The 27225-nt window shown below is 36.9% G+C and overlaps 2 protein-coding genes across 3 annotated transcripts; one reads left to right on the top strand and one right to left on the bottom strand.

Annotated features, from left to right (window-relative positions):
- Positions 1-553: 553 nt before the first annotated feature.
- TFB1M (transcription factor B1, mitochondrial) lies at positions 554-27225 on the top strand. Of its 2 annotated transcripts, none has more exons than XM_082755851.1 (8): positions 554-616; positions 1152-1342; positions 2908-3059; positions 6313-6421; positions 8134-8285; positions 12429-12548; positions 24147-24274; positions 26963-27225. In XM_082755851.1, exons 2-8 carry the CDS (start codon positions 1210-1212, stop codon positions 27213-27215), a joined length of 1047 nt encoding a protein of 348 aa, XP_082611977.1. In that variant the 5' UTR covers positions 554-616; positions 1152-1209; the 3' UTR covers positions 27216-27225. The 2 variants fall into 2 exon arrangements, with proteins under 2 accessions (XP_082611977.1, XP_082611976.1); XM_082755850.1 differs by lacking the exon at positions 554-616 and adding an exon at positions 938-1103 and having other exon boundaries at positions 1185-1342.
- On the bottom strand, positions 16283-17035 carry CLDN20 (claudin 20). Its single transcript, XM_082755852.1, has one exon. It carries the CDS (start codon positions 17018-17020, stop codon positions 16361-16363), a length of 660 nt encoding a protein of 219 aa, XP_082611978.1. The 5' UTR covers positions 17021-17035; the 3' UTR covers positions 16283-16360.

Here is a 27225-nt window from a genome sequence, read left to right as displayed (position 1 = left end):
CTCCTTGGCTGGGTGTGTGGTGATAGGATGGGGGAATGACCTTAAACTGAATGAGCATAGGCTTAGATTAGATGTTAGAAAGAAATTCTTCACTCGGTGGCAAGGCCCTGGCACAGGCTGCCCAGAGAGGCTGTGGCTGCCCCATCCCTGGAGGTGCTCAAGGCCAGGCTGGATGGGGCTGTGGGCAGCCTGGGCTGGCGGGAGGTGTCCCTGCCATGGCAGGGGGTGGGACTGGGTGGGCTGTAAGGTGCCTTCCAACCCAAACCAGTCTGTGGTTCCTTAATTTATGTACACTGCTTTAATAACGAGGCACATTATAGAAGCTAAAGAACTTTTAACCCAACACCTGCTCGAAGCAGATGAAGCACAGGCGCAACACGCCCCCAGCACGCGCCTACGAGCCCCCCCCCCGCCCCTGATCCCCCCACCCCGCGCATGCGCACTCGCAACACCCGCCGCCACCGGCCCCCTCCGCCGCACGGCGCATGCGCAGCCCCGCTTCTCCGTGAGCGCCACGGCCAACGGGGGCGCCGAGGCAGCACATGCGCGTCCGGCAGGCGGAAGAGAAGAACGAGGAGAGGAGCTTCCTGTTCCGGGGCAGCTCCCGCGTGACACCGTAAGGGCCGGCGGCGCCGCCTGGCTGCTGCTCGGGGTCTCCTTTCCGCCACGGCGGAGGGAGAAAAAAAAAAACGCTTTGCGGCTGCACCGCGGCTCGGCGCGCAGCACCTGCCCGCGATCCCTCCGCCACGGCCACGCTGGCGCCGGTCGCGCATGCGCAGTCGGGGGCGCTCTGTTATGGGCGAGGATTGCTTTAGGGGGCGGGGCTCCGATAGACCCCGCCCCCTTGGGGAGGGGAGGAGAGGGGAAGGGCTGGGGCTGAGGCAGCCTCCCCTTGAGGGCTGAGGCCTTATTTGCAGTAAAAAACAGTAACTAAAAGCTCTGAGAGGTCTTGTTTTGCCTCCTGGCTTGTCAAACCCACACAGTGAGGCTGCTGCCCAAATCCCACGTACATGTCCTCAGTATAAGCACTGCGTACAGTAATTAAAATGCTGACAGTTGAAATATAGCACCCATGTAACGATGCGTGAATCAAGTCTCACCTTGTAAGCTCTGCCAGGCTTTTAATGTCGACGTATTTTAATGTATTGCAGGTACTAGAGTCAGCTCTTCTTGGTTTCTGCCAGGGGGAAGGAGCAGGAGCGCTGCCCTATGGCTGCTCGGGGGAAGGTGGCTGCCTTCAACCTGCCTCCTCTGCCAACCGTTGGCGAGATTATCAAGCTCTTCCGGCTTCAAGCACAGAAACAGCTTTCCCAGAACTTTCTGCTGGATTTGCGATTGACAGGTTAAATGCTTACAGACTTTAGCTACTCTAAAACATAGTATCGTGGTTTTCCTCAGGATCCAGGTCCTAGCTAAGGAGGCGATGTTTGCATGATGACAACTGTCAAGTTTATGACAATCAGAAGATTACTTTTAAAAGCAGTTTTAGCTTAGACGACTTGATTTCACTTGTAAATTTATAGAAAATGTGTTTCCTTACAGAGTTAATTATGGAATAATTTTTAGGCAGAAAGCATATTCCTATATGAAATGTGAGTTATCAATTCAAATGCAAAAGTCAGAGCCTCCCTAGTACTGTTTCCATTGAGTTACTGTCATTTATAAGTACTATCAAGTATTAGCAAACTATTGTCAAGCTTTGATAAGTTACAAGTAAATTCAGTTTGTAAGTTTGATTCAAAAATGAAGGATATTTTCAGGTTATTATGTATCATAAAAAGTGTAGTAACTGTGTGTTTTAAAAGGTAATTTGTCTCATCTGTTAGAAATGTAGCTCTTTGAATCAGTTACATTGTTCTGAGCAATTCAGTTTTCTATAGCTTCATCTCAGGTGACAAAGATGGCAGTGTTCAATTCATAGAGGGTTTCTTTACTATCCTAGTGGTGGCTGGGTTTTGCAATAATAAATGCAGTGCAGCTTCATGTATCTGATGATTTGATTATGCATTGTGAATCAAGTGATAAAGATTGAGGATGTGAACATAAAACTCAGTTCCCCATCACGAATAACCAGACTCTTACTGTGGAATAAAACTGTATGTGTGGGTTTAGGAGTACCTTATAGGTAGGCACATTTTCAGATATCTCTTGTTTTTATTGCATATTTAGGAGGCTTATAGACTGTGCAGTATAATATCCCTTATCATTCCATTCCTTGCTTCCTAAGAATGTCTTTTTTTAATTAGCTACATTTTTAATGCTTAATTTAGTCATTTTTCTATCATTAATATGTTTTCCTTCCAGTCTGTAATCAGTTTTTATGTTTTATCCTTCCATCTGGGTACAGGAAGGAAATGTCCTTTCCTTATCATTTAACTGCCTGCCTTTTTATAATTACCAGTTACCTGTATTCCAACTTTAACTTTACTCCAGCTCTCCCTTTTTGCTCTCTACATACTGTAGTCTTACTAGAACTTGACTGTATCCTTTTTGCTTCTTAAATGTCCTTGAAATAGGTATTCTGTAGTGAAAACACCTTTGTAAAGATAAGTAGTAGAGACTTAAGGTTGATGAAGAGAAGTGCTTACTTAGAGGAAGAGTAATAGTACTGCTGACCCACAGATGAAAAATAATATTCTCTTTTGATTTGATTCTGCAATAAGCAACATTGTAAAGAGAGTAAACTGAAAATAGCCTTTTTTAAAAAGTTGATTGTATCTTTTAGCATGAAACAAATCTGAATTCTGTGCAGTCTAGCAGGCATGTGATCATTTATGTGGGATGTGTCACTGTTTGTGTCTACTCTGAGATAAGCATGCTTGCACTTTAACAATAAACAATGAATTTATCTTAGTGAGCTGGATCCTTTGGAGAATAAAGGCTTAGTATGTTCTTTATGTCTTGCAGACAAGATAGTGAGACAAGCTGGCAAGCTGAAAAATGCTCATGTTTGTGAAGTGGGCCCTGGGCCAGGAGGAATTACCAGGTCTATTCTCAATGCTGATGTTGAACAGCTCCTTTTAGTTGAAAAAGATCCTCGATTCATTCCAGGATTGCAGGTATCAACTGTAGAATGATTTGTGGTGTAAATGTATGCATAACATTGAATAAGAACAGTTTAAGAACATGGAAAGGTTCAAAGTGTCCAAAAAAAACCAACAACCAACCAAACAAAAAAAAATAAAATTTTGCACCTGTCTTTGAAACTGATACAAATTCACAACTCAATGTGGTATTTCTGAAATGCTGTCTACTTGTATTGCTATTAAAATGTCAAGTTTATAGAATTTGACTATGTAGACCTAGCAAGAAAAACAGCAGCTAAACCTCATCATATTCGGCTGTTTTCATATGCTTCTGAAACATCAAATCATAGCAATTTGAATGGCTTTCCTTATATTGCAGTTTAATGTTTTCTCTAAAAATCAGTGGTGAGAAAAAGTAACTAGCTCACTTGAGAATGGCTACCATCTCTTTGTAGGACATTAATAATTTAAAATATCAACAAAATAGTTCCTATCCTGAAACCTGAATATGCATGTAATTATGTCTTTGTGGATTTAGCTGTTGGTAATTTACAGTATACCACATATACCTTATGAAGTATGAACACATAGTGTTTTCACTTTTCTTGAACGGTAGCAAATCTGCATTTGCAGTTTAGATTTCAAGAACTGCTTTGGGATTGGAAGGAATTTGAGGTTAAACGATACTGACATAACAGATTTTTATGTAGTTAGACATCTTTTCTGGTCTCCCAAAATGCAGCTACTGAAACACGTGCCTCTGAATGAAAGTGTGCTTTTCAGGATCTATAATCTTTGATAGGTAATCATATTTATTGTTCAAGTGAGTTAACAGCAGTCATTTTTCGTTAGCCACCTCTTCACAGTAGACATAAATATGTCTGAATGAGGTTGTGAAATATAAAGATGCTAAAACTCAGCACCTGTGAACATGAATGGACAAGAAATATATTGCATCCATTAATGTTAAATTAGATGGTATTTCTTTTTGTTTCTTTCCCCTCCAAATAGGATCACAGAATCACAGAATTTTTTCTAGGATGGAATGATTCTTTCGTTTGTGACAGTGTGGGTCATATTACCTCTTTTTTTTCTAGTTTCTCATTAAAAGCTGTATCAAAATTTGAATGCTTATAAAAGGTTTGTGATTTAAGTAACAAAATAAATCAGAGATTAAAAATACAAATTTGAGACTTTTACTTAAAAAAAAGTCTTATACTGAAAAAAGTCTTTTTCAGTATTTATAAAATCACTGATGTAAAGCATACAGCATTCTTCATTGACTGTTTTTCAGGCGGTGATCTCTATTACAAAGCTGAAGTTGGGGTCCTCTTTACTGCAAAATGGAAATATAGGAAGAACATATGTGTACAGAGTGACAGTTTGCACAAGCTGAGAGTCTGTCAGTTCTGTCTCACCCTATGCTATATGCCCTAATAGTTATTAGGCTGGAAAGATTTACCAGGAGAAAAAAAAAGATGCTCTCAGACAGAGTGGCTTGAATATAGAATTCTTCCAGAAAGACCATTTCATTTTTTTGAACTGTACCCTTTGTTTTCTTTATGCTTTTTCACTTGTGTGCAAAGAACAAGAGGGTCTGTATAATGGAAAATCACTTGGCTCATGTGCTTGGTGCACAAGAGCTCCTGGAACCATGCTAGCTGTACACATTGGCTTTTAAACGGAGAAAGTTTCAATGAGTTTCCTCAGACTTTATTTCAAATTAGAAGTATACAACTGTGATTTTCTGCTGAGAGGTGTGTTCTCAATGATATTAAATGTGATTATAAAAAAAAAAAAAAAGAACATATGTTAATAATCCGTTATTGTGTAGGCAGCTGTCTGTTTTCTCATGTTCTGTTTTCTAAGTTTATTGATCTTATATTGCCTTTCATCATGTTACAGCATTTATGACAGATTCAAAGAAAGATTTGACAAATCATGGCAGATTAGTGAATATGTATGCAATATAATTGCTAATGTAATGCTGAAAAAAAACATTAAGTAGTTTGGAGTCGAGGTTAGATTTATTTTTCTAGTTGAAAATAATTGCTCTTAAAACCTGTAGGAACACTTAGTTTTTAGTTAAGCATTTTTAGTATTCTACACAGAATAGCTATTTTAGCTATTTTGAAGTTAAAAAAAAAAAGAAGTTTTACTCCAAAAATTTTAATGAAAACATTTTCATGAACATTTTCATGAAGTATGAGAAAGCAGCACTTTCGTTTGGCTCAGAAACTTGTGAAACCTCTGTGCCCCTTAGCATATTAGCAGGATTTAGACTGAAGATGGAACTAACAGTGATGAGCAGCTTATTTCATCAGCTAAGCCAATAGCACTTAACTATTTATGCATTTGGATTCTGCACAAAAGCAAACTTGCTCTTTAAGCCATTTTTCATTATTCTGACTGCTAAATATCCCCCAAAGTCATCTTTGTAAAAATTGACTTTCCTTTTGAATTATTCTGTTTGTGCATAGTATCATACTATAAGAGAAAATATGGCACTAAAAATTGTAACAATTTTGTTGTATAAATGGACACCAGAAATGAAAGAATTGGTCATCAGACTGCATCTAGTTCTAAGCTGGTATTTCACCATTTAAGTACCAGGTAATTTGCAGAAATAGGATGGAGAGATGGGATAGAGAACATGGTAGATTGTGAGATGTCTTACAAGATACAAAGGGTTGAGATTTCCTCTACTGCTAGGTATTCATACAGCCTGTTGTTTTGTAGAACTCCTTGGTTTCTAAAGGTTTGAGTTCAGACTACTTCCGGGAATATGAAGACAACCTTCTTTATGGAAAAGGAAAGAATGGCTGAATGTTTCTACAGTCTTGTATCACATGTAGCTAAAATAATAGACCCTAGGTAGACCCTACGGGGGCAGACAGAATAAACGTTTTGAGCCTTGTTTCCATAGGTAATAGATCCAACAACTTTTCAATACCTGCTCTTTGCATTAGCACTTAAATCAGGTGGGGTTCTCTTAGTGGCCTGGGGCTTGTTAATCATCCTTGTTGAAGAGAATTTTGTTGGCCTTTTTAGCTTTAAATCCTCTTTTAGGAATTCTGCAGCTTTTAGGCATGCATTGAACTTCTTTCATTAGTGTTCTCTTTTTGAAGGTAAATACTTGTAAGCAGTGTGCTCAGTTTGAACTGTTACTCCTTTTTTGTATATTGAAGATAAACATATAGCAGGGGTTTAATTCTTACTGTCGCTGATGCTGGAAATCAGTGTGGTTAATACTCACTGTAGATCCTACTTGCTTGCTTACAAACAGATGCTGTCTGAAGCAGCTCCAGGAAAAGTGCGCATTGTTCATGGAGATATTCTGACATTTAAGATGGAGAAGGCTTTTCCAAAGCACTTAAAAAAGAACTGGGAGGACGGTTAGTATTCGGACTTGGTTCGTTTTATGTTTAAGGCTTCCAACTTACTCTTTAAGTTTGGATATATAGCTGGAGTTCACTCAGTGCTTGTGTTGCTCTCTTCAGATACATGTTGAAGGTAAGGATAGAGAGTGGCTAACTTACTTTCTAGAAAGAAACAGTTAGAAAATTGTCATCCTCTTCTAAGACTGAGCAGAATTTGTTTGATACTTTAATCAGCGTTACTGCTGCTTAATATAATTGCTTTGCAGTTATTTGCCTTAGGGCGTCCTGACTGTACAATAGTAAGTCTTGGAAAGTATAAAAGCAAATTAAATTGTATACTTGCTTCCTAGCTTCTTCCTCTTCTGGAACAAGACAGAAGCAACCACTGTTGTCATTCCACTAAAGACACTTCTGTAGGTTTCTCAGAAGCCTTTAGGATTTTCTTATTATTGCTTTAGCTTCAAATAAATATATTTGACAAATGTAGAATCCAATCAGAGATTTATTTATTTACTTACATATTTTTAGATCTGAAATTCTCACAGGGCTTGATTTCACCTTCCTTTTGAAACGTGTAACAGTATTTAGATAAATTGGAAATGACCTCCCAGGCTCCTTTTCCAAATGCCTTAATTTATTGTAAAGTCACTGTCTGCAGTGCCTGAAGAACAGTAAACTGCTTTCTAATGTAAGACATAAAAGACTATGCCACATTATCTTCACCTTTAAAAATGCCTTGCATATTTGCAAAGGTTTCACAAAACTGTGACCAAATGCATATGTGAAGGTGTGCAGTTTTAAAAAATTAATGTTTCTTCTACATACATATGTTATTCTCGTCTTTGGAGCTGACTAATTACTAGTAAGATATACTTTTATATTATACTACATATATATAATATTGTTGCCATGTGAAAATCTGAAAGTCTGGTGGATTTCAGAAAGTTTAGAAACTGCATAATAAGTAAAATGTGCCCAAGAACCAGCTGAATTTAATAACATCATCTGCCAGCCACGTCATTAAATGCTGTAGTATCTAAGAAACTGCAACACTTTATTTTGTCCACCTCTACTGCTCTCCTGCGTAGAGGTGAGGATCCTTACTAATGAAGTGCCTGCTTAACACATACACTGATGCAATACATAATTGAATGATACTTACAACTTCATATGGCTAAGGAGCTGTGCTAAGCCTTGTGCTTGTTAGAAGACCTTTTGATTTCATAGGGCTCTATACAAAAGGAGAGCTCTCTTCATTTTGAGCTAAGTGATTGTTTGGGGGGTAATGAAGACAGTAAAATGTGTCTGGGAGTAACATGTTGGACAGAATGATGAGTGTGGCTATTTACTCTGTACCTGATAGTTGTAGTTAAAGATCATTGAATTGTTGTCTGTATGTCTGCTATTCTGAGTATCTCAGCTGAAATCTACCGAGCAGCTGAAAATCAGCTGAAAGTTACTGATTTATTCTAATGTAAATGAAAACCAGACCTAACCACTTTTTTTTTCTAGCTAATTACCATGAACAGTAACACCGTTTTGTCAGCATAAGACAAGCATAAATGGAAAGGCATAATTTTGATGTGGCACAATAAAAATTGTTTTCATAGTTTTAATCTAGATTGATAGGCACATATCTTTCTGAAGTACTCATTCATGGCAAAATCTTATCCCAGACATTTTGCAAGTTGTTTATTGGTTTTGTTTTTCCCATCAAATGTTAACAGAGCCACCAAATATTCATATCATTGGGAATCTACCCTTCAGTGTTTCAACTCCTCTAATCATCAAATGGCTTGAAAATGTTTCCAAAAAGAATGGGCCTTTTATTTATGGCAGGACACAGATGACACTGACTTTTCAGAAGGAAGTCGCAGAGGTAAGATGTTACCATTTTCCCAATATTTAAAAATGATAAATGGAACAAAACTTGGTTGACATGCAGCATTTTGTTTAAAAGTTCAAAAACATTCTTAGTTGCCTCAAAAAAGAGAGGAAAATATTAGTTCAGTTTTTAACATTGAAATAATCATCTGCTCTGATCTTTTCACAGCGCATATTTTTTTTATTTATGATTTCTTATAGAGGGTTATATTTTCTTAAGCTACTTAATGTGTGTGTTTTTTTGTCTGATTTCTTCAACCTGAATAGATTCCACAGCACTCTTCCGTCCTTAACTAGTTTCCTTCGCTTACAGTCATTCATGCACCATTTCATATCGTTTTTTTAACTTATTTTATAAAAAATAACAAAAGAGACTTTTTTGTTATAATTATGAAAGTAGTATGCCTCTTACTTGAATCCAATTTGATGCTTAAAAAACAATATATATGAAAAAAAGTAATTGCACATCAGTCTGAAGACTGAATTTCCATCTAATTAGTTAGTAATAACAGGTTTTCTCTATGCAAGCTAAGTGTTTGTGTTGGTTTCATTAACTTTACAATTAAAATTCTAAAAATAAAATTTTACTGTGTTTTACTGTGTGTAAATTAATAGTAATTATATATACAAGTGTCTATTGTCATTTGGGGTCATAGAGAACCATACTGTGCTGTCATTAATGTAGCCCTGAAATCAAGCTTCAAGGTGAGTACTGAAGTTGTTCCAGTAGGTGGCTCTACAGAACACCAGGGACGAACATTTATTATGAAACGAGCTGGGGTTCTTAATTCACTTCTGAGCTCATATGGTTACTGGCATTAAAAAATGTGGTTCCATTTTCTAGAAGGACTTCACGTCATCTGAGATTATATCTTATTGCAAGATATGGCTCACAGACTGATACAAAATGCAAAGTGATGATGAGTAAAATACAACGATTTGTAAAAACAGTGGAAAAAGTGGCCTAGTGCTGAGAGCATAAATGGACTTTGTGCTTTATATAGCTCTAACCAGCTGCATACACCACTGGTGACATGTAGATTATAGTGCTTCTGCACTCAGCATAGATCAAATGAGATGCAAAACACCATGCACTCTTAAGTTCTTTGTGTTTAGAAAGTGAAGTTAAAAACACTAGGAAATTGAGTGATATGTTCAAGGTTGTGCAATGAATCAGTGTTGTTGTTGACTTTACATTTTGGGACCTCCTGATTCTTGTTCTTATGCTTATTCAAGCAGAGAGCTTCCACTGAAGACAAAATTTTTCATAGTTCATGGTTTGTGTTTCCATAATTGGTTTGACATAATGAATACTCCTTTGGGAAAAGCTACTTGGTCTTCTGATTAGGAGGAATGGTAATGAAAACCTGTGCCTTTTTTTTGTGGTCTTCTGAAGTAGCTTAGCCATTGTGATTTGGCAACTACAGGCATATTCAGTACCAGCAAATACAGAACAGTTTAACGCAGATAATAAATTAGATCTTTAATTTTCTACTAATATTTTGTGTATCTATGGATTTACATTCCTGAAAGGAAAATTTCTTAACAGCTTGGTGTCCTCACTGGTCCCTTCTAAGAACCTAAATACTAAAGAAAGTCTTGGTGCATACATGTATACCGTGCAGTTGGTGGAAGGGTAGCCTGCTGTGATGGAATGGACCTATGTGCTTCGTAATTAATTAGGATAACTTGATGTTAACAGTAAGAAAATAAAGGAGTGTGCCATGTTAATTTGCAGTCAAGCTAGGTTCTACTATTATAAAAGGTTAAAATATCTTTGAATCACATTTGCGTTTCTCTCTGGTGTTAATTTCCTGCTTTTCTGTTTTCTTCTAACAGCAACACTGTCATGAGTTATGTCAGCATAGGCCTATTACTACTGAACTCTGTGTTTGATATGATTTGATTAAACTGTTGATGAAAACCAATAGTTATGTTGTTATATGCTGAGTTCTGAGGCACATTAAGGAGGATAAGGCCAGATATCCACAGCATTAAAATTATGTTTGCAAGTGTCAGGCAAATCATTTTGCCTCTATAGTTTATTTTTGTAAAATCAATCCTTATTTTGAGGAAAAGATTTTTTACTTTGCCACAGGTTACTCAGTACTTCACCTTGAATTTGATACCTGGGCTGGATACTTCCTGACCATTAATATGAGTCTTATTTCAGTTTAAATGGAAGATATTTGTTAGTCTCTAATATTAAGTAAAACTGAGCACAGAGTGCAATTCATCTGAACTTCTCTGCCAGTGCCATCTGAGGGCTGCCAGGCTGGGTGATAAGCTGTTAGGCATTTAGAAGATTGGCATGTTAGAAGAGAAGAATACTTAATTTGGGTCTAACACTGCTGTCTATTTAGAACACTAGAAAAAAGACACTAATCAAGTGGGAAATAGTTCAGATTTTTGAACAGCAAACAAGAAAAATTATCACGTTTTCATAATTCTTATAAATTGAATATAAATATATTCTAAAAATAAAAAAAAAGGCTTGTATACAAGGATGTGTTTAAAATTCCTTCAGATGGCCAGCTTTGCCAATCTTAGTTCTTCACGTACATTAATTCTTGTGATGGATTTTGCAGATTCATTGATAATGGGGTTTTAATACGTGCTTATGAAAAGCACAGTTGTATTGGATAGCTTACTGGGTAAAAAAATAATAATAATAATCCCTGAGGTACCTTGAGAGGAGTTGGTAGAGAGCACTCCTAAAGAGATGTCAAGTATCACCTGGGCTATATGTTCTCAGCATTTTTGGGTTCATTGAGAAGTGCCATACTCAGGTATGTTCCTGCAGATGAGATGGAAGTGATTTGAAATGTTACTGCCCAGACTTGGATGTTGCTAAGTTATCCCTTCTGTAGCTGAGAAGTAGGAAGCCTGAGGCTTGCTGTTTTCATGGAGAGTAAGAGTAGCTTGTTGAAATTGTGCTGTCCATTTCATTTCAATTGCAGAGGTAAAGGAAGTGCATATCTGATTGTTAGACTGTAATGTGGTGCTTTTCTTTAAAAGGAATAACGACTGTGGCACATATATATATAATAGGTTTCCTCCAAAATAAAAAATGAAGGTAGTTTTAAATGCTGATGTAGGCAAACAGAATCACTAAGCTTTCTTTCTGAGAAGTCACTGAAAAGTATTTTATTGGTTCTATGCTAACATGTGAACTGCCTTTTAGGAGACTTGTTGAAAAAAAAAAAGAAAAAAATCTTCAGCAATGTGTATAATTTATTTTTCAGACATAATTTTAATAAAAGTGGCAGGATATCATGAGTATGAATTTCATGTGAAGCTGCATAATGTACAGATGTTAGCAGATACACAAATTGACTTTTTTTATTAAGTTAATGATAAATAAGAACAGGAATCTTCAAAAATTTGTATCTATATAGTTTCTGTAATGTTTTCTAGCATTTGAGAGTTGTTTTACTGGGGCTTTTTGTGTTTAATAATTGTTTGTGCTAGAAAAACAGAAATAATGTGAAAGTGTAGAAAACCTCCGCTCTCTGGGTGACTTTTTGACTATCTGTGTAAGAAATCCCTTGGGAAAACTAGAAAACTGCTAATTTCAATTGTAGGTATTAAATGCTCATGTTGTTAGGTATCTAAACTTATGTAAAGTAGAGTGAACTTACTTGCATATATAGTAAACATACTTTATAGTGAAGAAATTTCATTTGGTATCTGATTTTGAGTTTATGGAGGTTTGGTGTTGGAGAAGAAAGAAAAATACTTGATTCAGAAAGAGTGGAAGGAAAGTATGTGAGAATACCATCAGCCAGTGGTGTTCAGTTTGAATTCTGCAGTCAGAGTGTTTCAGTATTCTCTTGTGCCCATACAAAATTATTTGAACACTCATTAAGTTCTGCAGAAGTTCAAGGAGCTCCTTTTCATGTGCATTTGATTGAAGGACTGAGGTTGTAAATTACCATGATATCTTAATGAAATGCTATTACATCAGAGGAAAGAATTCCAGATGAACTGGGCATAAACTCTGATGTGAGTTCTTAAGAATTAATTTTCTTTTTTAATGTATCTTTGTCTTTGATTATGCTGATAATCAAGCTTTAATCTAATTGACCAATTGGTCAATTCAGTTTCACTGATTTGTGCATTTTTGATTCTTCAATAGAGGCTTACAGCTAATACAGGAGGCAAGCAACGTAGCAGACTGTCCATCATGTCTCAGCATCTCTGCACTGTTGAAAACCGTTTCGTAATACCAGGTCAAGCCTTTGTTCCAAAACCAGAGGTAAGTTTGTTTGTTTTTTGTGTGTGTGTGTGTTTTATTGTTAATTTTTCAGACAGGTAATATATCTGATTTTCAGTTCAGCATCTCTGTACTACTAAGTAGAGTGGTGTGTTACACCTGTAAGTGAAGCGTACATGGTTCAAGAAGATACTTTTTTGTTTTTTGGTTCCTCAGAACTTGGCTTTGACCTTCAAGTTTTATCTGTAAGATCACTGTACTTCTTTGGGTGTTTCCGGAGAGGGTGATATAAATTTAGCAATAGGATAGTCTGCTAGGATTGGAGCATACATAGAAAGCCAGTTATTTTGCAGTTTGCAGTTATGAACAGTTTGGGAACTGTGCCTGGAAAATTTGGTGGGTCCTCTGAAAGACCCTGATAAATAAAAGCTTTTCTTATGTCAAAGATCTCTAATTTTACCACATGTATAATCTTTACATTTCACCCTGCTTATCTTCAGTATATTTAACACCCTCTTATTCGCTATACCACTTAGTCACCTACATCCTACTCCCTGTTTAAAAAAGTAACCATCTGATCTCTCTCCTGTCTGCTTTTGAGAGGAGAACAGTGGCTTTGCTATCCTCTTATTTACTGCCAGATTTTTATTAATAGCCATTAGGATTACAGGAATCAAGAATGATATATTTAAACTAGATTTTGGATGTAGATCTTTTTTTGTTTGTTTTTGTAAAAATGTGTGCCTGATACACTGAGTGGGGTCTGTGTGCCCTAAGTGCATGTGGAAATCTACTTTCTGCTTCTGAAAGATCCTCTTGAAATGGTTTGTTCACCTCTTCAATAAGTCATTCTTTCCCTTTATCACAATCTCTCTCTTGGTCTTTTTACTCCTCAGACTTCTCTCTTGAGAACATTTTTAAGCCCATTCCCTCTCTCTTACCACAGTGAATTTTACAGTCTTTTGCTGTGCATATTTTGATAATGGTTTAAAACTCTTTTGGTATTTTTTGAGCAAGTAACTGTCCAAACATTAAATTATTATTTGTGACAGCAGTCGGTTGTGAAGTAAACTGATCATACGTAAGACCTTTTTTTTGCATTTTTTTTTTTGTTTGTTTGTTTGTTTTGCCGTCTCTTATCTTTTTCAGAAACAATTTCAGGATTCCATCCAAGTGCATGAAATAGTGTTCAATAAGGCCCAAATTCCAATTTTGTGGTGATTGTTTCTCAAAGGTGGCTGTGATTTGAGAACATAGTAGAGCTGTAGTGAAAAGGCTCCTGCCATCTGTATCTCAGAACTGGGAAGCTCTAACCAATACTCCCATTTTCCTATATTGAAAAGGCCTCAGCTGATTGAGGGAGAGGGAAAACTCACAGAGATGTGACAAATATCTCAGTATAAGCAAATCCTATAAAAAGGGAGTACCATTAAAGGCAGGCATGTATTAATTCAATATATTTTTTTGATTTAAAGCAAAAATTGATTATATTGCAAAAACAGGAAGTATAAGCTTTTCAGGTGGTCCTGGTTACAGGTGCTCTATATTTTGTTTCTTTCAATCTCCTGTTGTAGATTGACCTTCTGTATTGTCACTGTTTCACTTAGCAGTAGACTGACATAGTTTGAGATGTTACTGTTGCTGATAGAACCTTTGCATTCTTGGAAAACTCTTGCAGTGCATTGTCAATGATGCAGCTCAGTGCTTGATTTTTATTTCATAGGCATACAAAGACATTCAGGTACTTCTGCGTAAAGTTTTTAGAAAGAAAAATTTGCTGCTTATATAACTTAAGAATACTTCATTTCTCTTTTAGTATGCAATTAGTACATTTTTTATATGTCCTCTAAAAACATCTTTGGTTCTTGTTTTATAAATGTTTGTTTTAATTCACATATATTAGCAATGATCACAGCATAGTGTCATGTCAAGCCCCTTACTAAAGGTGGAGAAGCATGGTTTGCAGGAATGACTTGATTACCTCATTAGCTCAATGAATAAATATTTTTTAACAATACCTATGAACATTGAAACGTAATAGGTTTCTGGTTTATGGAACAATGCTGCACAGCATTGTGTCTTAAGCAAAGAAAAATGGCTTTTTGCTCATGGTTAATTCTCCACAATACTAGCTAACAGCTGATGACAATGTTAGGAATAGTACAAAACGAGCTCCTTGATGAATAGATAGGAAGCTCAAAATGGCCATGTAACAGTAGTAATAAAAGCAAGATGAAGTTCCATTCAGAGAATATGGGCAGTAGAACAAAGACTCTTCACATTATTAGATGTAGAAAGCATTTCACTTTCTAAAATGCTGTAACAGAAGTTTTTACTTTCTCTGACAAATTAACTCTGTATATAATGTTATATTACAACAGTGTAATGTTATATATATATATATATATAACAGTATAATTTATACTGTTCTTATGAATTTCAGGCTACTAACATGGGAAGTGAAAGTTGTATATAGATACACAGAATACGTATCAATTGGATTTATTGAAAGACTTGTCTGGAATTATCATATTCCTAAATGTAGAGGCCTGCATCATGGCCCCTTACCTGTGCTAGCAAGTTAACATCAAGTTGATTTTCATTTGGGAAAGCATTTTGGTAGGACATCCTCTGCCAGTGAGCAATAAGAAATAAAATCCGTGTGTTGAAAGAAAAGGTTAAAGGATCCAAGATTATTATTCAAAATAAGGGAGTTAACAAAATACCTTTAAACGAAGCAGCAGTTTCTTTAGCATCATTGTACATTACATTTTACAGTAATGGGATACCTGGGTGTGGGCCTGCAGTGTACCTTAGTGGAATTATTAAAAGCACCTGTGAAATTCTTCTAGAAGGCCAGAAATGTTCAAGACAATGGATGGTAGCTGTAGTATCTGAGCTGGTAAAAGTTAATTTAAGCAAGTGTAAGCCAGAAGGCTTCCAGATTTTTCATGTGCATAGTTTGCATCCTGTGCGCTACAGTTTACAGATGTTTTCATAGTCTTGGTTACATTTCTGTTGTACTGCTCATTATGTAGTGATAGATTAGTAGCAATTGGAGAATGCCCAATAGGCATTTCTGTAACAATAATAAAGGAAACCCGCAGCAGGTGGCAGTTTGAGGCGGGAGACACATTTTTGGCACCATCTGAATAGTACTGCTGATTCTTCATCCTCATATGCAAATAAACAATGCAGCTAAGGTGTGTGGGGGGGTACAGGTCTTTGTGTGTGCTTTTTGTTGTTGTTCTTTTTCTTGCTTTGTTTTTTGGTTTTGATTTGTTTGCATGGTTGGTTGTTGGTGTTTTTTCCTTTTAGGAAATCTAGTTACCAAGACAATTTGGAACTGATAATGAAAGGCAAGTGTGCCTGTTGGTTAAAGGCCATTCAATTGGGCTTCTTGGACAGAGAGGTGTTTTTTGTTTTTTCTTTTTTCTTTTTCCTTGCATCATAGAAAAGGAGAAAAAGTAAAATGCTCTATAAAGCATTCTATGTTACTGATAGCCTGATTTGATAAATAGATTGTTTTTAAGCATCTTGGCTGTAAGAAACCATTAATTGTGCTGTTGCTTATGTTGAAATAATTACTTTCTATTCAGCAAATGTTACTTGGAAAGTTGAAAAGAATGGTTTGAAAAATCAACTGAAAAGTACTCTTGCAAGAGACTTAAGCATTGTTTCCTATCACATTCTTTCTGCTGATCTCACTAAAACCAAAATACCTTGCATAAATATAATTGCAGACTAGATGTAAGAAAATTCAAGTGTTAGACATTCTTTAAAGTAATCAAACTAATCAAACTACACTTAGCATACAAAAAAAAGACCACCTCAATGAATAGAAACAACTATATTTACACATAGTCCTTCAAGTTGTAACCTGCATTGTTCTCCTGCTGTGTGGATGGGAAATGCTGCTGCTTTGGAGGGTAAATCCATGCTCCTTGCTGCTTTTTGAAGCAGGAAGTGCAGAAGATGACACCTGCGACAAGCAGAAACCCTGCTGAAATGAATCCTATATAAACTGCTCCTCCTGGTTCATGCTTACTGCTTTCTGGAATGGTCTGGTCCAGGAAATTTGAAATGATTTCTCTTGTGTACCACGATGTCGGTACTAATCCAAAGATTCCCGCAAGAACAAAGCAGACTCCTCCAGCAAAGCAAGTGTGACTTTTGCTGTCAGTGTCCCCTCCCAGTTTTGTGCATTTCATTCCAACTGTAGTGATGCAGATGCCAAAAGCTGACAGGATGCAAGACAGTACCATGGTGGTCCGTGCAGCCTGGATGTAGACGGGCAGTGAGAGGACGGAGTATTTCAGGGTGCAGCTAAACATCCCGGTGCTGTACCACGTGCAGTCCATCCAAAGTCCTTGCATCTGTGTTATAGCTGTTATGATATTGGAACCAACATCTGCGTTTACTTTCCAGTTTGGCAACAAGGTGGCTGCTATGTCTCCAAAAGCACCAAACAAAGCCAGCATAAAGGCAAAGAACTGCAGACCTGCTGATGCCATGGTTAGCTGCTGTCCCCTTTTGTCTGCCCGTTTCTCTCCTGTAAACGTGTGTAACTGGTTGGCAGCTTCGTAGCCGGGGCTGGAGCTGTCTGTGTGATAGGGAGGAAGGGGAGGAGGGGGAGGAGAAGTGCAGCCAGAAAGAAAAAGAAATCAGCAAACAAAAAAAGCTTGCATTTGAAATCAGAGCTATCTGAATGAGTATCTGAACGTGACCCTGCAGCAGATGAGAGCAGCTGCATGCAAGGCACTTGAACGTAAATGGTGACAAATGGACAGCGTTAGCATGGCTTGTAAGAGGGGGCTGCTCTTTCATACATGATTAAAAGCCATCAAACAAAACTTACTTTACTGGAGTTGCACTCAGTAATCATATACAGATTGCAGGCTTACTAGACAAATACACATTTTGAATGAAATGTTAGAAACTTGCAGGTTAGAAGCCATTGTAGAAAAACACATTGGTGAAAAATATATTCTACTCTTAATGCACCTTAAGTGTGTTGATGGATGTAATTGTAGCTCCTGTTGACTGTTTTTTAACAATGAACATTGTTATATTTTGTTTAAAGTATAGTTCAAAGCAACCCTTTATTTCAGGTCTTTAAATATTGCTGTTCTTTTCTGTAGTAACTGATCCCAATTTTCATGTTTTTGAAGAAGAATAAGAAGGTGCTTAGTTTTTGCAATATTTCATGGTTAACTTACATAACTAACGTTTCTGAATCACTGTTTTATTTTCAGCCAGTGCTTCTCAGACCTTGACATAGATCAACAGTCTTAGCAAGTGGATTATAAGTGTGAATACGATGTGTTGTTGTCTATAAAATAAAATACTGGTTTTAATACTGATAAGGATCAACTCAGTTGTGTAAGTGCATTTTTAATCAGAAAGCTACTGGAAATAATTTGCAAATTTACCATACAGTGGAAGATTTAAAAAATTGTTTAAAAAAAAACAATCTTGCATAAAGGATCAAGTTTAATTTGACAGAGTAAAACATTTGGGTAGTAGGATGCACCTGTGAAGAGAGAACTATTGGTGTTAGATCAGTTGGACCGCTGGGATAGCAAATGAAGAAAAATGGTTTGAAACCAGTGATGAGGATTTAAAAGGCGTGCAGACTTTTGAGGGGGGCTATATATTTGGCAGTTCTTGTTTTTTATCGGCATGATAAAGAAAGAGCAGTCTTTATGCTTTCACAGACATTCTGTCTAAATAAGACCAAGTTTAATGTTACTGTTCAGTATTGTTAAAACTTTTTTGAAAAGCCATAACAATAGGGATAAAGTTGAATTAAGTGGAGCACAAAATAACAGTGGCATTATACTCTTATTTCACCTTTTTGTACATAGAACTGCAATTTTTTGACCACTGTGTCTTTAGTAGCATTACATATCAAGTAATTCTCTAATTTTGTAGTGCAGTGTTAGTAATAAACTAGAATTTATATATTTTACTTAATTCAGGTAATTGTTTAAGGATGTGCTAACTCTGTCCAGCATAAACATATGTATATATCAAATGATTATAGTTAGGGTGAGTATGTTAACAGCTACTCTATTTAAAAATCTTATTTCCAAGTCTTTCCTATTTCCAGATCCCTTTGGTTTGTTCAGTCTGTGTAGAGTTGCTTTGGCAAATATGTATCATTTGCTGTATCAGGCCCATGGGAAAGAGGTCTTATCTTTCTTTTACAGAAGGAACTGACATGTCTAGGTAGTTCAAAATCACTCAAAAGCATAATCTGGAAGAGCTAATTAGGATCTTGAGTTAGCCTTTTTATTGCATCCTTTTTAAAATTTCAGCATTTTCAAGCATGCAAACAAACCCAAAGCACTGCAAATGGTAATCATATATTATAATTAACAGGGTGAACTGATTTAAGGGCATGATAAATTCAACTATAAGCACTGTAAGTGTAATAAAATACACAGTTATCATACATTTCTGTTTGTGTAGCACTTACTGCTCGATGTGAGGTCTGAGATGTTTTCTTCACTGTAGATGTCTTGGAAAAATGCAGTTTCTCTTGAGTGGAACTGTCCCTTCTCATATAAAACTGCATTGGCGTGTATTAACAAAATTTCTTGGAGTGTTGTTTTTTCTGTTCTCTACAGCAAGTGCAGTACTGTTGTTTGTTCCCTCTCTTAGTTCCATCTAGCAGAGAATAAAGGACTACTTTGTTTAATGAGTTTTGTTTGACAAACACTTAGTAAGGGAAAGCAAAGAGATTATAGAGAAGAATACATGGAGGCCCTTCGTGCTAAATACATCATGATACCCAGCCTCTATGATGAAAACTGTAAACAGTGATTAAAAGGTGGAGTAAAATCTTGATAATCCAGAAACCATAGATTTATGAATTCAGGGATGGGGGTAGGTAGGATTCATTTAAGTTGATCTGAGAGCTAGACAGTTTTCTTTTTTTTTTTCTTTCTCTCTCTCTTTTTTTTTTTTCATCACATATAATCTTATTATGAGTTTAAACTTCCTAGGAAAGAACTATGCAATGTATTTTAATTTCTAATTGGAACAGCAGCATATTTCCATTCAGCTACAGGTTTTCCTCATCTGTCCTTGATAGCTTTTGCCTTCTGTAGATCATCCTTTACTTTGTTATCATTCTATATAAAAGAATGAAGGAATAAAGCTACTAATAAAGTTTACATGGTAACTGCAATTTATTGGTGAAGTGGCCTCAACAAGTCAGTATTAGAAATTGAGAGGCCGAGAGAAGTCTTGCTGCTTACAGCAGTGATATAACTGTAGGTTCTGTTTCTGGCTTTCAGTTTCCCGTGTTCATCTTTGTGGTGCAAGATTTGGAGGATCAAAATTATTTTATTTTCATTTGCTAATGAGGAATCCCTGGATTTGTTTCTTTAGACATGGTGACGTTTAACAACTTGTCAGCTCTCCCATCTGAGGGAAGCTTCTCGGTTCCCAGGCAGACACTAGTGTGATGGTTCAGTAACTGCAGTATGAGCTAATATCATGTGTCCGTTCTGACATGACATCTTTAGATGTGCTTGGGGTTTTCCAGCTGGTCAAGAACTTTCTTACAGTACTGGCCAAACTGGTAGAAACTACTTTAAAAATCAAAATAAGCGGATAATATATAAATGCTGCAGAAATGTGTAATGTCTCATAAGTCTATTTGGGGTTCTTTGGAGCAGTAAGAGAATGTGTGGATGGACCACAGTGAGATTTACTTACGTTATCAGAAAGCATTTGTGATGGCCTTTCCAAAGTTCTTGAAAGAATTAAATGGTCACAGAGTAAAGTAGAAAGGTCTTTACAGGGGAGAAATAGTTGGTTGGAAAACTAGATATGAATAGATGGGTAGAAATAAATGGTCAGTTTTCGCACTGACTGGAGTTTAATTTATTAGCGGAATTGTAGAGTGAGTCTAAGTAAAACCTTGTGCTGCATAACATCATCAGTCTGTAAAAATGTGAAGACTGTTCTGAAGAATGTTTTGCTCATGAAAATTTTGAGAATAGTAAAGATGAGATTTAACTCTGAAAAATTGCAAAGGGAACTTTATAGTACTACAGATTTGATAAAGTAGCAAATTGAAGTGAAGCATTAATATAAATGACGCAAGGGGAAGAACACGTGCATCAATAGTTGAATTCATTAATCTGGTTTTTTGTTTGTTTGTTTGTTGTGTTGTGGGTTGTTTTTTTTTTGAGTTTTGTAGTGAAATTCACTGTGGTACTTTGTAAAGCCATATCTTGATGGCTCCTTGCTCCATCAAAAAAGTGGTTGGTTAGTAAGGCAATCAGAAGTTTTAACTTCTGTATGAGAAACAATCTAGTGCCTTTTCATCCTGGAATGGTGCTGTTTATGAGAAGGGCTAAGCTAAAGCACTGAGAAGTCCAAAGTATGATTGGGAAGGAAAATTCCATATTTTCCAGTATGATAAGAAGGAGTTGTATATTAAAAATAGCAGATGGCACAGCTACAAATTGAAAGAACTACGCTGCCTCCATGCATAAACTGTAAAACCTTGTCTCCACACAGTACAGGGAAATACACGATGTTTGCAGGCATTCAAAAGCAACTAGACCAAATTCTTGGTAGAAAAATCCCTTGAAACTCGTGAATGTGAAGACAACATTTTAAACTCAGCAGGTCCCTGTCCACAGATTGCAGGAGAATGGGCATCCTGGACAAGTTTTGCTGTGTGTTTGACCTGTTCTGGGTACTCTTCCTCTGTACATGTGCGTGCTGCTTATTAGACTTGGTTCAAACCAAGTCTATGGTTCTATGGTTCAAAGGTTCCAAGGTTGAAACTATGATTCAGCCTTCGAGTTGAACCATACTTATATATCCTTAGTTTATATCAGAAAAACAGCAGTGCCTTTGCTACTTAAAAAATACTTTGGGAATGATTCTTAACATGTAGTATCAGCAGTAATAAACTTTTGTCTGAAAGCAGTTTTGACCTTTGTTTCTACCACTGCTCCTTCTGAAGAAGCAGGGAAGGAAACCAGATGAAGATGAGCACCGAAGGTGTGAAAGAGATTATCGTCTAAATTGTAACTCAAAAGCACAAAACATTCAAGGGACTTTTTCAAGCCCTGGAGGTGACATGAGCCTAGTGGCAATGGAGTTAAGTTGTTACAAGGCTGTTGCACAGGAATTAGATTATTGCTATAAGTGCAGTGCTGCAGTTATTTTCTGCTGGAAAGGAACCAAAATGAAACCCTCATGTCAGAAGAAGACCGCTATGAGACAGATGTATCTGGTGTTAGATCTAACATTTGCCTGTAGTAGACAGGTACAGTGCTGGTACTGAACACTCTGTTGATGAAAGTGCTGATTTAGGACTGTCTTTTAGGAACTCACACGGTCTGTTTTAATTAAGTGTAATAACTTTGCTTAGGTTTCAGTTCCCTGTAGGAGAAAATTACAGCTTGGAAGGGGATATGTGAGTTTTCTTTTGATAAAGCCTTGTTGCGGATACATGCATTGCCCATCATGAGACCTTTATGTTTAACGATTAGTAAAATTGTCTCATTTAGGTTTATTCTAATTTCAAGTGTTGATTTCATGAGCAAGGCAGCAGACTGAATTAAATTGTGCTGTCACGTGTTCCTCCTGCCTTACTAGAACATGAGCATTCCTTGTACTCGTATACTGAAACAGTAAGGGAGAACAGCTGTTATGCTACTGACAGTTCAGGATATACCAGTAGGATAACTTTCATATTCATTATTTTATAAGAATGGAGTATTATTTTGTAAATATTACGAATGTACTTGGTGGGCAAAAGGAGTGTTACCAATAAAATTATCCTTTAAGAAAAGATAACATTTAATAAAATGAACTTGTGCATTCTAAGTGCTCTCGTGAACTCCGTTTTGGTTTTCATAATTCTTCTCTCTGTTTTATGCATATTAAAAAGGTTAGGGAAAAATAGCTTGTGTCATTGTAAAAGAGCAGCCCATTACAAGGAAAAAGCTTTGCCCTGTATCTGTTGCTATAGCTACCAGGCAGCTTTCCTGGGGTCCAAAGAAAACCGTGTCTGCAGTGGAACAAATGCTGAGGAGTGCTGCGTTTTGTTTCAGACGCAGAAATTATTGCCCACTGGCCTTGAGATTGCAAATTGAGCTTTTTTTTACCCTTGAATTCTGCGCTGCTTCTAGATTGTGTTCTTCTTTCCTCTCCCTTAGAATTTTATTTTTAAAGATGCAGGTCCTGCTCTCAACAACAAAAGTGTCTTCATACCTCACTTAGGAGCAGTTCTGCAAAACTGGGGGGGCTAGGAGATCCCAAATGGTCTCTGGTGGTTTTCTTGTCCCAAATTTTATGGGGGAAAGGTATTTTTATATTGCATGATAAAAAAGTAGATAAACATCCACATATGTAAATAAGCCCTTAGTGTTTCTGTTCAAGGAGTTGATTGTGTGAAGCATATACATGTATTTATGTTTCTAAAAGATCAACTTTTCAGACACTCGGTGTGAACACAAGCTTTCACTGTGTGCTGGTGGTCTTCCTGACAGGTAACAGCCTGTGACAAGTGTAGAAGCACATGAGAAATTCAGAAACTGCTTCGCAAAAGCATGTATGTGCATTTCTCTGCATATTCTGTATGTCAGGTTTTGATTTGTCCTCTCGCTTATACATAAGCTGTGACTTTTTTTTAATTATTTTTTTTAAACCATTTTTATATTTTAGTCCTTCAAACAATTTTTCTCTCTTGGTCTTGACCCTCTAGCTTACAGAAAAAGTGGAGAAGTGGAAAAAAGCATTGTCTGAATGTGTTGTTTTTTTTCAGGGTGTTTCAACATAATACAATGTCGCTGTAATTGCGTGACATATTGTGTGTGTTTTTATATGTACATCTGTGTATATAAAGTGTACATCTGTGCATCGAAGGCAGGATGTTGTTTCATTCTGTTTTCAGACACAGGGGAAGTGACAGGTCTGTGAACCAAGCTGATTTGAGAACTATAAAAGAATAAACAAACTTGAAAGAGAGATGTGTGGAAGCATTCAACTATGATTTTGGATTAAGTGTGATGGAACACAGTGTAAATACAGACTTCAGTTGTCACCTAAATTGAATGCAAATTTCTTTCTACCCATCATTCCTTTGAATAGACTAGATTTTTAAAATCTTACTGTATTGAAAGGTAGGTTCTTGGCTCGCATTTTGCGAAAGCCCTAGAGCAGATGAAAATATATAGGGAGTGGGTTTGATTTCTAATTATAATACCATTTTTTTCCAACTGCCCTTCAGTCTGCAGATCAAATACTGTCTAGTAGAATTGTCTTGTGGAAGGATCTCAAGAAAGAAGTGCTAATTACTTTACAGATTACGTGGAAGTTGTTCTCGATGGAGAAGGTGCCATGGGGAAAAAAGTACGAAGGACTACTGGCATGTGAGCTAATTAGAAATATGTAGATAACTAAGAAAGACTAAAATTCTCCAGGGCTTTGAAAGTCAAGCCAAATCAAATACTATGACACTAGCCATCACACAGCTGTTACCTGTCACAATGTCTTCCTGTGTTCTGCCTGTTTCCTGCTGCCTCACTTGTTAACTCTAAAGAAATAACACCTCTCAAAGGACTACATCTACTCAAATATTTTATATTTTGCTTTTCCTTATAGGTGGATGTGGCTGTAGTGCATTTCACTCCATTGGTGCAACCAAAGATACAGCAGCCATTCGAGCTAGTAGAAAAAGTGGTTCGAAGTGCTTTTCAGTTTAGAAGAAAACACTGCTTCCGTGGAATTGAGTAAGGAACTTCCAAGAAAAATTCTCGGGCCATGTTTTTGTAAATGCTACTACATCAGTTGATAACACTTCTAGCCATGCATTTTATTTTATTCACTCCATTTATAGATGTCATCATGGTTCATCAAATCTTTCCATTTCAGAATGATTTTTAGATACAGAATTGAAAGGTGAATGTGTCTCTGCTTTAGCTGTAGAATAATTGCTCTGCGTTTCTGTTAGTGTAATTGAAGCTGTTAAAATTACTGGGATAAATTGGTGATCTTTCCAATAGTCTGTCTGTCTCTGATACTTTAAAGCAAATGGACAAGCAAACAAAACAAAACCACAAAATCAACATCATTTGTTGGTTGAGTTCAAAAATAAGTCTCAAAATTCTGAATTGAAGCTTGCAGTGTGTGGGGAAAGAATTTGATCTGTGGGAACTGTTACTTATTTCGAGGGATAGTGGCAAAAGGTCAAATTCTTGTTTCAGTGCCTGCCCTTGTATGGAGTTCTTATTGCCTCTCTAAAAAGCCCCACGTCTTGCTGAGAGAATTTACTAGGTTCTGTAACTGATGCAGGAAAACTTCTGTCTGTTCTCCAGGGGTCCTGTTAAAACTCTAGCACAGACATGTGTCTGACTTGGTATGGGAAAAGCCGGCTTTCAGCCTTGTGGAAATATGGGATATGGCTGGGGTGAGGTACTAGAGGCATATAGCTATAGTTTTGGCTAGCTGAAATTTGTTGGACAAGGTTTGGAAGCAGTTTAGAATTAGAGAGGATAAGACCTTGTTGAACTATATGCCTTATTTGTTGCTATTTTGAAGGTGAACAGAGAATTTTGCCTCTAGTTTTCAGATGGGGTAGTGTTATATTTTTTCTGCCTGAGGCACTGTATGATATTAATGTCTGGGATGTAAACATTTGATCAAAAGTGAAAGTTGCTTCACCTGTGCTAACGTTTGAGTATCCATTTGGAGGTGGTGAGAAAATGAGTTATCCAAACTGTCTGGGTTTGTATTTGATTTACTTTTTTTTTTTTCTTCATGAAACAGTGGCTTCAGTTGACAATATAAGTAGAAGGCGCACACAGTCAGCATGTGTATGTTATGCAGAATATTTGTGCCAAAGTGTTTTTTTTAATAAAATAATCGACTATTGTGTAATCTGAAATAGCTAATAAGCGCTCCGCATTCTTTTGCAGCAAGGAAGGCAAATCTGAATTTTTGGACATCACATAGTCCACAACAGATTAACGTGCTTTAGCCCTAGCATGCAGCAAAGAACCACAATCCTCTTATTCTTTAGTTGACCTGAAAAAAAATTAGCAACTTCTAGTGCATAATGGAGTTATTGCATTAGTTACAAGGTACTGTATAAAAACAAAAATCAGTGTACATCTGTGTGCAACTTCTGACACCTGAGTGAGACGTGGCATGCTGGATTAAGATACTAAATTGATGAAGAAAAATAGTTTGATTTACTGCTCATGTATGTTTATAAGATGGTTTGTAGTCTGTATGTAAAAGGTGATTAAATATATTTGGCTTGAGGAACACCTTTTAACTATTAGTTCAAAGGTGAGAATAACTTAAGAAAGGATCAAAATCCTGATCCATTTTAACTTTGCTGACAATGCTGCTGAAAATATTGGAGAAATTTGTAATCAAGGCCTTGTGGCACACTACTTTAAACCAGGTTGTTCCTCGAAATTCCATCCTTTTCTTGTCTTTTTAAAGCCCTTTTTAGCTTTGTGCTCTGTCTCCACCAAGAGACAACTTTCATTTATACAAAGCCTTCTGACTAGCTTGTCCAGGCAACCTGCAAAGCACACTATGGGGGCGTGGGATGTGCTATTGTATTCACTGCACAGCATTTTTAGGTCTGTAAGCATTTTTAGGTATGTAAGACAAAGGCAGGTAATTTGAAAATTGAGACATGCACATCAACCATGTGCAAATTTTCTGCCTTCCTGGCCTGCTGTAGACAGAATGATTGCAAGTAAGAGCTAGTCAGCTAGTACTTGCAGTAGTTGGCACTTTGTTAATGCATTTTTGCAAGACATTAAAAATCACTTGAACTAGTATTATTATGATTTGGGGAACTTGTGAAAGAAAGATGCTAATGTGTCAGGTCACAGAGTACGTGAGCTTATCTGACCATCTGTGAACAGTGACAGAGCAGAAAATGAAATCTAGGACTCCAGGCACATCTTCCATATTAAAACATGAACAATAATTAAATATTACTTTCTTCCTCCTTTGCTTTTTTTTTTCTGGCATTGGAATTACACTATTAATGACAAGTGATAACAATATCTGGCCCATTGGAATGATACATCCTAAAAAAAAGTCATGTGCAAAACAGATCAGGACAAAACAAATTTGAATCTGTTGTTGCTCTCTAAATATTAGGCTAATTCCAAGAAGGCTCTATGACAGCATCCATACCCAAAAGCTCTTTCTTTTTTTAATATTTTGAATCATGAGCATATAGCATGTGTTTAATGTATAAGATATGCATATACTTTCCCATGTTGTTATAAATTGCATTTGCAGAAAAATGGCCCTTGTATATTTGCATTTGGGTAGACAATGGCCTATATTAAGAGTATGTAAAAGCCCAAGAGAACTTTGCCTCTCTTAGGGGAAACTTAATTGTCTGAATTGTTTGAACTTTTCTTTCTGCTCTTTGCCCCTGCCATTAGGACCTTGTTTCCTGAAAGTGAACGTTTGAAAAAAACAGAAGAGTTGATGATGGCAGCAGATGTTGATCCAACTCTGCGTCCTTTTCAGCTGTCCATGTCACACTTCAGAAATCTGTGCAATACATACAGGAAAATGTGTGAGGAAGACCCAAGCCTTTTTGCATACAATTACAGAGAAGAACTGAAGCAGAAGAAGCGGCAGCATTTACCTAAAAGTACCAGTCAGACAGAGCAAACTGAAGAGGAACATTAGCTGCAACAGC

Source organism: Aythya marila, assembly GCF_965140915.1.
Source record: "Aythya marila genome assembly, chromosome: 3".
NCBI classification, from domain to species: domain Eukaryota; kingdom Metazoa; phylum Chordata; class Aves; order Anseriformes; family Anatidae; genus Aythya; species Aythya marila.
This window is presented reverse-complemented; position numbering and strand designations above follow the sequence as displayed.